The sequence below is a fragment of the Schistocerca cancellata genome, chromosome 7 (genome assembly GCF_023864275.1).
Source record: "Schistocerca cancellata isolate TAMUIC-IGC-003103 chromosome 7, iqSchCanc2.1, whole genome shotgun sequence".
NCBI lineage: Eukaryota > Metazoa > Arthropoda > Insecta > Orthoptera > Acrididae > Schistocerca > Schistocerca cancellata.
Genome location: NC_064632.1, coordinates 595,479,966 through 595,493,130, shown reverse-complemented (window position 1 = coordinate 595,493,130; position 13,165 = coordinate 595,479,966). Strand labels below are relative to the sequence as shown.

General features: G+C 41.5%; 1 protein-coding gene across 2 annotated transcripts in view; it reads left to right on the top strand.

Moving 5' to 3' along the window:
- The window catches only part of LOC126092592 (uncharacterized), a 118,861-nt gene that overhangs the window by 57,533 nt on the left and 48,163 nt on the right, over window positions 1-13,165 (top strand). For both annotated transcript variants that reach the window (XM_049908284.1, XM_049908283.1), the window contains one exon: window positions 5,132-5,288. In XM_049908284.1, the coding sequence (XP_049764241.1) occupies window positions 5,132-5,288 (157 nt within the window). The remainder of the gene's footprint in view (window positions 1-5,131; window positions 5,289-13,165) is intronic.

Here is a 13,165-nt window from a genome sequence, read left to right as displayed (position 1 = left end):
CTCTTGAATTAATAGAGGGAAACATTCCACATGGGAAAAATATATCTAAAAACAAAGATGATGTGACTTACCAAACGAAAGCGCTGGCATGTTGATAGACACACAAAAACACACACACACACACACACACACACACAAAACTCAAGCTTTTGCAACAAACTGTTGCCTCATCAGGAAAGAGGGAAGGAGAGGGAAAGACGAAAGGATGTGTTTTAAGGGAGAGGGTAAGGAGTCATTCCAATCCCGGGAGCGGAAAGACTTACCTTAGGGGGAAAAAAGGACGGGTATACACTCGCACACACACACACATCCATCCACACATATACAGACACAAGCAGACATATTTAAAGACCAAATATGTCTTTAAATATGTCTGCCCGTGCCTGCACACGTGCGGATGGACATGCGTGCGTGTGCGAGTGCACACCCGTCCCTGTCCCCCCCCCCCTCCCCCCTCCCAAAGGCAAGTCCCTCTGCTCCCGGGACCGGAACGACTCCCCACCCTCCCCCCAAAACCCACATCCCCCCGTCCCCCCCCCCCTCCCCCCCCGACGAGGCAACAGCCCGCCGCGAAAGCTTGAACCCTGTGTGCATGTATCTGTCCGTCCGTCCCTCCATCGACCCGCTAGCGCCCCCGCATGGTAAGTCACATCATCTTTCTTTTTAAAAATATATATATATATTTTTCCCACGTGGAATGATTCCCTCTATATATATATATATATATATATATAATAGAGGGAAACATTCCACGTGGGAAAAATATAATTAAAAAGAAAGATGATGAGACTTACCAAACAAAAGCGCTGGCAGGTCGATAGACACACAAACAAACACAAACATACACACAAAAATCTGCTTTCGCAACCAACGGTCGCCTCGTCAGGAAAGAGGGAAGGAGAAGGGAAGACAAAAGGATATGGGTTTTAAGGGAGAGGGTAAGGAGTCATTCCAATTCCGGGAGCGGAAAGACTTACCTTAGGGGGAAAAAAGGACAGGTATACACTCGCGCACACACACATATCCATCCGCATATACACAGACACAAGCAGACATTTGTAAAGGCAAAGAGTTTGGGCAGAGATGTCAGTCGGGACAGAAGTACAGAGGCAAAGATGATGTTGAAAGACAGGTGAGGTATGAGCGGCGGCAGATTGAAATTAGAAATTAGCGGAGATTGAGGCCTGGCGGATAGCGAGAAGAGAGGATATGCTGAAGGGCAAGTTCCCATCTCCGGAGTTCAGACAGGTTGGTGTTAGTGGGAAGTATCCAGATAACCCGGACGGTGTAACACTGTGCCAAGATGTGCTGGCCGTGCACCAAGGCATGTTTAGCCACAGGGTGATCCTCATTGCCAACAAACACTGTCTGCCTGTGTCCATTCATGCGAATGGACAGTTTGTTGCTGGTCATTCCCACATAGAACGCTTCACAGTGTAGGCAGGTCAGTTGGTAAATCACGTGGGTGCTTTCACACGTGGCTCTGCCTTTGATCGTGTACACCTTCCGGGTTACAGGACTGGAATAGGTGGTGGTGGGAGGGTGCATGGGACAGGTTTTACACCGGGGGCGGTTACAGGGGTAGGAGCCAGAGGGTAGGGAAGGTGGTTTGGGGATTTCATAGGGATGAACTAAGAGGTTACGAAGGTTAGGTGGACGGCGGAAAGACACTCTTGGTGGAATGGGGAGGATTTCATGAAGGATGGATCTCATTTCAGGGCAGGATTTGAGGAAGTCGTATCCCTGCTGGAGAGTCACATTCAGAATCTGATCCAGTCCCGGAACGTATCCTGTCACAAGTGGGGCACTTTTGGGGTTCTTCTGTGGAAGGTTCCGGGTTTGAGAAGATGAGGAAGTGGCTCTGGTTATTTGCTTCTGTACCAGGTCGGGAGGGTAGTTACGGGATGCAAAAGCTGTTTTCAGGTTGTTGGTGTAATGATTCAAGGATTCCGGACTGGAGCAGATTCGTTTGCCACGAAGACCTAGGCTGTAGGGAAGGGACCGTTTGATGTGGAATGGGTGTGTATGTTTGTGTTTGTGTATGTGGGTGTGTATGTTTGTGTTTGTTTGTGTGTCTATCGACCTGCCAGCGCTTTTGTTTGGTAAGTCTCATCATCTTTCTTTTTAATTATATATATATATATATATATATATATATATATATATATATATATATAGTTATAATAGAAGGAAACATTCCACGAAGGAAAAATATACCTCTTTGTCTTTAAATATGTCTGCTTGTGTCTGTATATGTGTGGATGGATATGTGTGTGTGTGCGAGTGTATACCCGTCCTTTTTTCCCCTTAAGGTAAGTCTTTCCGCTCCCGGGACTGGAATGACTCCTTACCCTCTCCCCAAAACCCACATCCTTTCGTCTTTCCCTCTCCTTCCCTCTTTCCTGATGAGGCAACAGTTTGTTGCGAAAGCAGAATTTTGTGTGTATGTTTGTGTTCGTTTGTGTGTCTGTCGACCTGCCAGCACTTTTTTAGGTGTATATATATATATATATATATAAACAAAGATGATGTGACCCACCAAACAAAAGCGCTGGCACGTCGATAGACACACAAACAAACACAAACACACACACAAAATTCAAGCCCCCGCAACAAACTGCCGCCCCACCAGGAAAGAGGGAAGGAGAGGGAAAGACGAAAGGATGTGGGTTCCAAGGGAGAGGGCAGGGAGCCACCCCAATCCCGGGAGCGGAAAGACCCACCCTAGGGGGGAAAAAAGGACGGGCACACACTCGCATACACACACACACATATCCATCCACACACACACAGACACAAGCAGACATATTTAAATACAAAGAGTTTGGGCAGAGATGTCAGTCGAGGCGGAAGTGCAGAGGCAAAGATGTTGAATGACAGGTGAGGTATGAGTGACGGCAACTTGAAATTAGCTGAGATTGAGGCCTGGTGGATAACGGGAAGAGAGGGTATATTGAAGAGCAAGTTCCCATCTCCGGAGTTCGGGACTTGCCTTGGGGGTACGGGAAGGACGGGTGTGCACTCGCACACGCACGCATGTCCATCCGCACGTGTGCAGGCATGGGCAGACATATTTAAAGACATATTTGGTCTTTAAATATGTCTGCTTGTGTCTGTATATGTGTGGATGGATATGTGTGTGTGTGCGACTGTATACCCGTCCTTTTCTCCTCCTAAGGTAAGTCTTTCCGCTCCCGGGATTGGAATGACTCCTTACCCTCTCCCTTAAAACCCACATCCTTTCGTCTTTCCCTCTCCTTCCCTCTTTCCTGATGAGGCAACAGTTCGTTGCGAAAGCTTGAATTTTGTGTGTATGTTTGTGTTTGTTTGTGTGTCTATCGATGTGCCAGCGCTTTCGTTTGGTAAGTCACATCATCTTTGTTTTTAGATATATAAAAATCTCTTGAGGTTGAGGTATAGGTATTGTGATTATATATATTTTGCTCTAGAAGTTATTCAAGCTGGTAGCCAATTCATTTCATTTAACATCTGCAATCTAAAGATTTGTTCTTTGTTTGTATGTAGGCTAGTGTGGATACTTGTTCCTTAACAAGCTTTCTGAAATTGTCTGTATATCAAAGGCATTCTCCACTATCTTCAATTATTCTTGTATGTACTTGTTTTTCTAGAGCTTGGAGAACTGTTCAAACTAGAGCCATACTTTCTCTGCATGTTCACAGCCAGAACCAAATGATTCTAATTCCTCTCTGAGAAATGGGCTAACCTCATCCTTCTCCATTTTATTGAACATCTGGAATTTGTTGTGTACTTTTCTAGGTGTTTGTACCTTGCTCCCTATTGTTGCTAGAACTTGATTAGGATCACTGATTCCAGTCTGTATGTGAACACCATCAGAGAGATGATTATATAAGCTGAGCCATTTGTTCTGACCACTTTACGGACAAACCTATATTTGTTTTGTAGGAATTTTTCTCTTGTCCTCTACTTGTGAAGTAGCAAGTTTCCCACTACTGCTAAAATTGTCAGTGTGTATATGTTGCTACTGGTTTCTGAGTATTGCTGACAGATGTTGCAGCTCTTGTCAAATAACAATTAACATATTCTACATCCTGGACGATCTCCCTACTATAGATCTGTTGGGACAATCGCTTGCTCCTCAGGGCCTTTTTAAGGGGACCAAAACTGGCGCAATCACAGGGAAAGAGGCCCGGACTGTATGGAGGGTGGCTGAGAACCTGCCATTTGAATTCCTGCAGGAGTGCTGTGACTGTGCTGGCCGTATGAGGCTTTGCATTTCATAAAGCAGAATGGCCTCACGGGTGAGACTTCCTGGTCGTTTTGATTTATCGCTTGGCAAAGGGTAGTCAAGGTTTGTGAGTAATGCTGGGCATTCACTGTTGTCCCATGCTGCAGGAAGTGAATCAGAAGGGGCCATATTGGCCAAAGAAGAACATCAGTATAACCTTTCATGCACTCGTGTGGATGACAATGTCCAGCTCTACCTGCAGAACTGGTTAACATCACAGCACTGGGAATTTTATGAGACAGCTATTCACCACCTTAAGCCACAGTGGGACAAGTGTCTCAACACCCAGGGTCAATACAGGTACTGGTTTCTGTAATTATGTCTCCGGCTTGTTTCTTTTTGAACGCCCCTTATATAATGTAATCTAATTAAATCTCCAGTGGATCAACATGTTACGGTGCAGGAAAATGTCTGTAGCCAACAGTGGCCATAGAAACTCTTTTTGCACTGGTGAGTGAGGAAGTTGTGTTTGCCTGCATTTATTTTAGCATTGCTGTTACTTTTTCTTTTCAGTGAAAGAAGCCTGTAAACATCCATAATATCCTTTTTATAGGCTCAGTGCCCTCCGTTAATCTAATCTGATGTGAATCCAACAAATGTATTAGACAAATTGCAGATGTGCTCAAAATTAACTTTTAATATTCTCCGTGGTTTATGATTGTTGTACGTATTTATGTATCAATATTATGATATTCTTTGCATTTTTTACCTTTTATTTTTTGTTACTCAAGGATTCTACTGGAAGAAAAGTTATGCAATTAACTGGGAGGTTGTGTGACAGTGCAGAAGTTTAACGTATAATGAGCTTCTGCCATTTTAAAATTTCCATCTAATGTGACCTAATTAAATATTATTTCATTCCAGGAATGAACCTTGTCGCCAAGGAGTTTGTTGCTTGTCAGATTAATGAGCCTCCAGGAGTTCTAATAGTTTCACCATTTGCTGGAGCAGGTGAGATGATGCATGAGGCACTGATCTGTAATCCATATGAGGTACACATGGCTGCTGAAATAATTCACAGGTGAGCAGCATGATGTTCAGTACTACTACTTTTAAAATATTAGGTGTTTGTTTTTTCTATTTGTTTATACATAACAACAAGTTCAATGACGGTTGCAGACACATTATTCATTATGTAGAAAGTGCTTGTACAAATTGTTATAAGGAGTAAAACAGTACTGTACTTTTGATTTACTGTATCTAGTTGTGTTCAGTATGGTAGTAACAACATGGAACTTTCCCAATTGCACAAGTGCAGGGAACAGATGGATTGTTTCAAAGCAAAGGGTTGTTAACCAGATGTCCCCCACACCAAAAGTGAGCCTACTTCAGAAATTTGTTGTACAATGGACAACATTGCAGAAAGCAGTGTCTTATATTTTGCAACATATCAGTGCTAAATAGTGATACATTAAAGTCTTACTTTGGCTTGAACATTTTGTGTTGTCATTACTGCTGCGACAGTTTCAACTGTGGGTGTATCGTTTGCCAGCTGTCAGATCACGATATGGAGACTGTTGCTGATGTGAAAATTCGGAATGGAACTGTGCCTCATGTAATTCATGAAACATTTGGTTATGACAAAGTTTGTGGAAGTGTGCATCTAGCCATCTCTCAAAGAACTAGAAAGTGCCGAAAGTGGATGCTAACTTGACACATCAGTGCAGCCCTCCAACAACTCTTTTATTTGTGTCAAAATAAATTTGCTGAATGGGAATGACTTAACATCAGCGGCATTAAGTACAGATATCCTATCTATTGGTGACATGTGAAAATTTGTGCCGCTCCGGGACACGAAGCTGGATTTCCTGCTTATCAATAGCAGTCACCTTACCATTAGGTTGCCCATGCGTGCTTCATGGACCAACCCAGTCTTTAGTATGTCATGCTGTTGACATCCCTATATCATTGTCTACTAGATTCATCAGTGACTGCTCACAGCTTGACCTTGTATCTCTGCACCAATGAGAATAAGACAGTGGGGAATTGAGACCTATGAAGTTATCATTTTGCACACTCCTCAGCGTGTAGAGTTTACATTCATATCAATTGACAACCATTCTAAATTAGATCAAAATAAATTCACTGAGTACGAATAACTTGGCAGCAGCTGTGCTACGTGTAGATGTCCTACCTATTGAACAATGGGAAATTCAGGATGGAATAATGACAATATTATTGCCTGTGCCATATGGATCCTTCCCACCAACACCAGCTTTTCTGAATTTGCGCAGGTGGGAACTTTCTGTGCAGTACCCTCCTGGCCTCAAACTTTGTTAGTTGCTGAACACCCATTCAGCCCCTTCCTTGTTCCCATTCCAGCACTACACAGCTTTCATCTTTCATTCCACCACCACACCCAGTCTTTTTATTTCACTCCTTTTCTGCTACTCCACCCCCCCTCCCCACCTCTCTCTTGCCCTCAGTCTAACCTGCAGCACTTCGTTGTCCACCACCCCCACCATGCACTGGTGCTGCTGCTTGCAGTATGGTTTCAGTTGCCTGCCACTGTAGTCATGTGAGTGAGTTGCATTTGCGTGTGTGACAGTGCTATAATTGTGACAGGCTTTTTGTTGTCTCTATCTGCGACTCAGCATCTCCACTATATGGGGATAGCAGCTCTCCATCTCATAATATTGTTATATTATGAAAATGGTAGATTGCTACTCACCATATAGTGGAGATGTGGAGTCACAGACAAGCACACCATGGTGTAAGATAAAAACAATTTTGATTGAAAGCTCACTTGTTTAGCAATCTCTTTAGTTGTGCTTGTCTGCAACTCAACATGTTCACTATATGGTGAGTAACAGTCTAAGCTTTTCATAATATTGTCCCGTCTATTGCTGACATGTGAGACTTTGTGCAAGACAGGGGCTTGAAACCAGATTTCCTGTTTATTGGGAGTAGTCTGCTTACCAATAGATTATTTGTACACACTTCACAAACTGACCCAAACATCCATATATCACACTGTATGCATCTCTGTATCACAGTCTTATAGATTCATTAGTGAATGCTCACAGGTTAACCCTTTATTCCTGCACCAGCAAGAAAAAGACTGTGGGGCATCAAGACTTATGAATTTATCATGTAGTGCCTGCCTCTGCATGTAATATTTACATTGATGATGCTCGAGAGCCATTTGAAATTAGATCGAAATAGACTTCCTGAATACATCACCAATAAGTAGGACATCTATACCTAATACAGCTGAAAATAATGATTGTAACAGAATATTTTTACATGAATATGACTGCTTGATTAGGTTTGTGAAATACTTTTTTTGAAGGAGTAGGATGAGAGAGAGAGAGAGAGAGAGAGAGAGAGAGAGAGAGAGAGAGAGAGAGAGAGAGAGACCGACCGACTGACCATATATTATTTTTACATCGATATAAATTGGAGATATGCTATTTGACAGATTTAACTTTCTTTCATATACTCAGCTTCCATCACACTGATTCTTAAAATGCTACCTTTCTCATAAGGGTATAAAACAAATGAGAAATAGCTTTCCCCTATTCAAAACAATATCAAATACTATAGTCAATCTCAGTTCATTCACTATTGTGAATGAAGGTTATTCACTCATGAGGCATGTACAAGTTAAAATCTGTATATGCAATGTTTTATTCTAGAGTGGTGAGGTAATATAATATCTGGCCCACAGAAACTTTGGTACTTTGCAGCAGTATTTATCATGTAACATAAGAAATGTATTATTTTGAAAAGTCTTCTTCACACATGCTGTAGCTTAGGTCTACAAAAATTAGTTCCCAAAACAGAACATTTTTACACATTTTTTCGTCTTTTTGTTTACATGTGGTATACTCATTAAAGGAACCTCACATATCCCATTTCAGGCTTATGGCAGCCACATTTTTAAATGTCATATGCCAGTTTACAATGTAAACTACAACCTGTGATAATGTAATTTGCTCATAATGAAACGATATTAAAATGAGCTAATTTAATTTTGGTTGTGTATTAAAGATAACACTACCATCATATCCTAGTAGGCACTTATTCCTCTAATATTAAGAAAATTTTAATATCAATCTCATTGGTTTCATGGCACTCATACTGCGCCGTTGAGTACCCTAAATCCACAAACATATACATACACTTCTTCAGCATCATATGTCCATTTGAGGGTTCTTTCATTGTCATATAAACCTAACACTTTTATATCAAACAGTGGAAAATCCAGGATGGAATACTGTTAGTATTTTGAAAATGATGTAAAAACTTTAAAGAACACCACTCACTGAAAAGCAGAAGCGTTGAGCTGATAGGCACACACAAAAGAAAAAAACTTGCTAGTTTTTGGAGAGTTCCATTAACGAGCTAGAGTAAAAAAACACACACACACACACACACACACACACACACACACACACACACGTATTCACATGCCTATGCCACTACATGGTGCCAGATAGACTAACAGTGCCAATGGTATTTTTTGGCTGGTGGGTTGGTTGTGGTGGATGGGTGCCAGTGGCTTGGAGGAAGGCAGCCGGTTTGCAGGCTAAGACTATGGGAGGGAAGGGTGACAGGTATATGGGCTGGCATGATTGAAGCAGCCAGTGGGAAGTGGCACACGCTGAAGATGACGTGTGGACATGAATTAGAAGGGACTGACAGGACAATAGGAAGTGAAAAAAAGGGCTCGGGTGTGTGGGCAGAGGCATACCTGAGATTGATACCAGTATGATTGTGAGATTGGAGGATGTGTTGCAAGGAAGGATAACTTCCATCTACGCAAATGGGACTTGTCCTCTCCTTCCTCCGTCCTGTCATACCCTCCCAATTCAGGTCAACGTGTTGCCTCTAGCGTGTGCTTCTTCCCAGTGGCCACTATAGTCGTGCCAATCCTACATCCCTAGCCTGCAAGCTGGCTGTCTCTCCCCAAGCTGCTAGTCACCCACCCACAGTCCCTCTCCCTGCCTCCCATCTTTCTCTCCCTCTACCCGCCCTATCCCACCCGACACTACCCTCACTACAGCCAGTCCACCTGCCAAAAAATAACATTGGTACTGTTAATCTATGCAGTACCACGTAGGGGCGTAGGTGTGTGTGTGTGTGTGTGTGTGTGCGTGTGTGTAGAAAGTTTTATTTACTTTCTGTGTGCCTGTCGACAACTTAAACCTTCATTTTTCAACACCACAGACACCAATACTTATGGAATGAGGATTAAATTGGGGCAGTTATCATGAATTTTCCTTTGTAAAGTAACATTTGGAAACAGTTTTGAGCATTTCACCTTTTACTTTGCTACTCTCAATTTCAATTCCTGTCTCATTCACCAGGGACTGGGCAATTAACTTTGTTGCCACTAACAGCCTTTGCATACAATTAGAATTTCTTTGGGTTTTGTGGAAGATCATTTGATAATATCCTGCTATGGTAGTCATTGAAGACTTCGTGACCGCCAAACCCGTTCCATTCAGCATCTCTCTATTTACTGTTCTACACTTTGTTCTAAACCTATTATGCAGCAGTCTCTTATTCTTTCGAAGTTTTTCTACAGTGACTGTATACTGTGGATTCTACTGGGTACATATCTGTCCAGTGGATGATCAACTACTCTTTCAAAATTTTAGCCATAGTTCCTCTACATGCTCCTCCCTGTGTAAAAGTTTCAAGTTCCTCATTGAGATATGACACTACTGATGTCACCTAGTTTACTGAACATGTATATCCTTCTGCTTGTTTTAGTTGTCCTTTTTGCTGTGGTAATCACTGCTGCCGCAACCACATCATGGTCACTGATATCTGTTTCGATGTTGACGCCCTCAAAGAAGTCAATTCTCTTTGTTGACATTAAATCCAATATATTTCCATCATGATTGGATTTTGAACTATAAGTTCTAGACAGTTCTCAGTGAAGGCATTTAGTAATGCTTCAAAGGAAATCTTATCATGCCGACCAGTAGCATAGTGTAGTTTTCCCAATTGATTGCTGGATGGTTAAAGTCTCCTCCAGTGATTACAGTATGATTCAGAAACTTACTTGCAAGCTAACTGAAGTTTTCTCTAAAGTTTTCAATGACGTCAGGAGATAAGTCTGTTGGACAATTGTACGATTCAATTGCCATTTTATGCCCACCTCTGATACTGAGTCTTGTCCAAACAATCTCACATGCATCTTCAATTTCTGTCTTTATGGATATGAGTTTCTTGTCTACTGCAACAAATACGCCACCTCCATTTCCCATTAGTCTATTCTTTTTATATACGTCTAAATTTTCCCAAAACATCTCGCTGCTATCATTTTAAATAGCTTTCTCTACCTAGCATTATGTGAGCTTCACTGCTTTTCATGAACCCTTCGAACTCATGCGCTTTTTGATGAATACTTCGGCAGTTAAGCATTAGGATTTCAATACTTTCACCTGTAGAAGGCATTCCTTTTGATCTTAGATAGGTACTTTTGGGTTTCCTACAGATATCATTTATCTGGATTGTAAGTGATCGAAAACACCTGGGTAGCAGCCTCTGACATGTATTGCACACCTGACCCACTTAAGGAATGCCACAGTTTTCAAACCTATGGCAGAAGTTCAGGAAGTTGTAGCTATCATGTCACAGAACCTTTGAAATCTCAGGTTCAGTCCTTCCACTGGACTCAGAACCAAAGGGCAGTGATCGGTTCTGGGAACAATACTGTAGATTGTGAGCTTCATTGAAACTATGTGCACAAAGCTGGTCTCCTCAACTTTCTCTGTTAATCGCTGGAATAATCCAAGTATGACCCCAGAGCCCAGATGACAGGTGTCATTTGATCCAATATGCACCACAATCTGCAGGTGGCTGCACCCTGTTCCCCCAATGTCTGCTGGACTAGTCTCATCAACATGTCAAATAAAATAAAGCCCCCGGGCATACACACTAAGTGTACATGATGTCCTGTTGTGTCCCTTGCTGCCATTTCCCTGAGGGGTACTATCATTCACTGTACATTTCAATTGCCAATGATTTTGCATTTGACTCCTCTTGACACTGGACAAAACAGGTTTCCCCAAATCAGATGAAGTGAGACCCATTGGCTCAATTTCAGTTTCAATGAAAGACAGCACCACAAACTTGTCGTTTGGGGGATGAGTATAACACCTTGAGTCCTCCATGGCCCCCATCCACCCTGTACAGGATGCCTAGCTTTACCACTGAAATGCCACTCATAGGCAAGTGGATGAGGATGAATAATGACAGATTCCTTACTTTCCTCAGAGGAGACAGGATCCACAGAAGAGGGTAGTACTTGAAGTAAATTTGGTACCAGAACCACAGATATGACTCTTGGGAGCTTTTCCAACACACTGATTTGCAGCAGCTGCCAATCTTTTGGCAGTAATCGGGGCAATTTCCAGCCACTTACAAATGTCAGCCAACTCATTCTGTGTTCAAGAACAGCATTAACAGTGGGCTGTATTTTGGCTGGTGCAGTGTATTACAGCACAGCAAACAAATAACTTTAAACTGAGTGTGCTAATTGTCTTTTAATGAGTTGAGTTAAAAAATGCTAAAACTTGTCTGGAAATCAGGGAAATATCAGGGAATTTTACTTGGGGAAGCTTGTGGCAACCCTGATGGCACTAATGAATGTTTGATATTTCATGGCATGTCACAGTACAAACAGGTATTGATACAACTAATGAAAGATTATGCAGATAAATGTGAACAGTCGAATATGTGAATCTAGAATTTCAAATCGACACACAAATCTTGCAGACAGGGTCTCGCACAAAAGAAAACTACGAAGTGGGCTCTTGCCTGTGAATGAATATGCAAATTGCAATGATTTTTTTCTTAGCTGTTTCTACACTGTTGTACTAAAGAAGAGCACTGCAGCCTGAGTTTATCTCAGTCAAAATTGCAAAAATGTGCAGCACCAACAAAGCATGTCTTCTTCCTGTTGCACTAACAGTTGCCATAATCACATGAAGATTGGTACTCAGCTATTTAAATATTTTTCAAACATGCAGTGGGTTATGCAACTGCATAATGCATTTAGCACGTTTTTCAGGACAATGGCTAGCCATTTTGTTTGTCTGTTGTCTTGGAAAACCTGTCCTTTTTTATGTCAGGGATTTGGAAAGGATAGTGATACCAAACTTCCTAAAAAAATTTTATTATTATGATTATTATTATTATTTTAATTTTAACAAAGATTTCCTATTAGCTTAACATCCATCTATAGTTCAACTGATATCAGTTCACAAGTACTAGTTGAAAAATTAAACAATACAGTAACATCAAAATACAATGAAGTTGAACCTAATGACTTCAGAAGGAGTTTATTCAACATTCACTTTGAAGAAACTCAGATAAATCAATATATTCTTTTGTATCCTAGAAAGAGAAGAAAAACTTTTTATCATGTTAGCCAGTAACACTCAGCAGTGTAGTAAAGTCCAAGTTCACATGTAGTAAATCCTGGTTTACATGAAATTCACTTCATCCTCTTCCATTATATCAAAATTTCTCCAACTGTCATTGTATCCAAAGTCAACTATGCAGCCTTCTTTCATAGAAACTTAAGCAGCAAAGATAATTTTGTAGACCTGCTAATTCTTGTTTGCATCCCAGTTTTCATCATTCTTCAGCTTTGGTGCCTTCACTTGATCCCTTTTCTTCAACACCTGCAGTGCAGCTGTTCTTCCTGACTTTTTTCCTGTGTTACACTGGCTGCTAGGTTCACTTATATCAGTATTGTAAGAGGGATCACCTGGAACTAAAGTCACCTTCTTGTTCTTGCTACATCTGACTGTATATTTTTTAATTTTTTTTTTTTTTTTTTTAATTTGAAATGTCATTGTCCTAGCTGTTTGAGGATACCATCAGAGTAGGATTTCCAGTTTCTGAATGCATATCTTTGTCCCTAGTGGTTTGCCA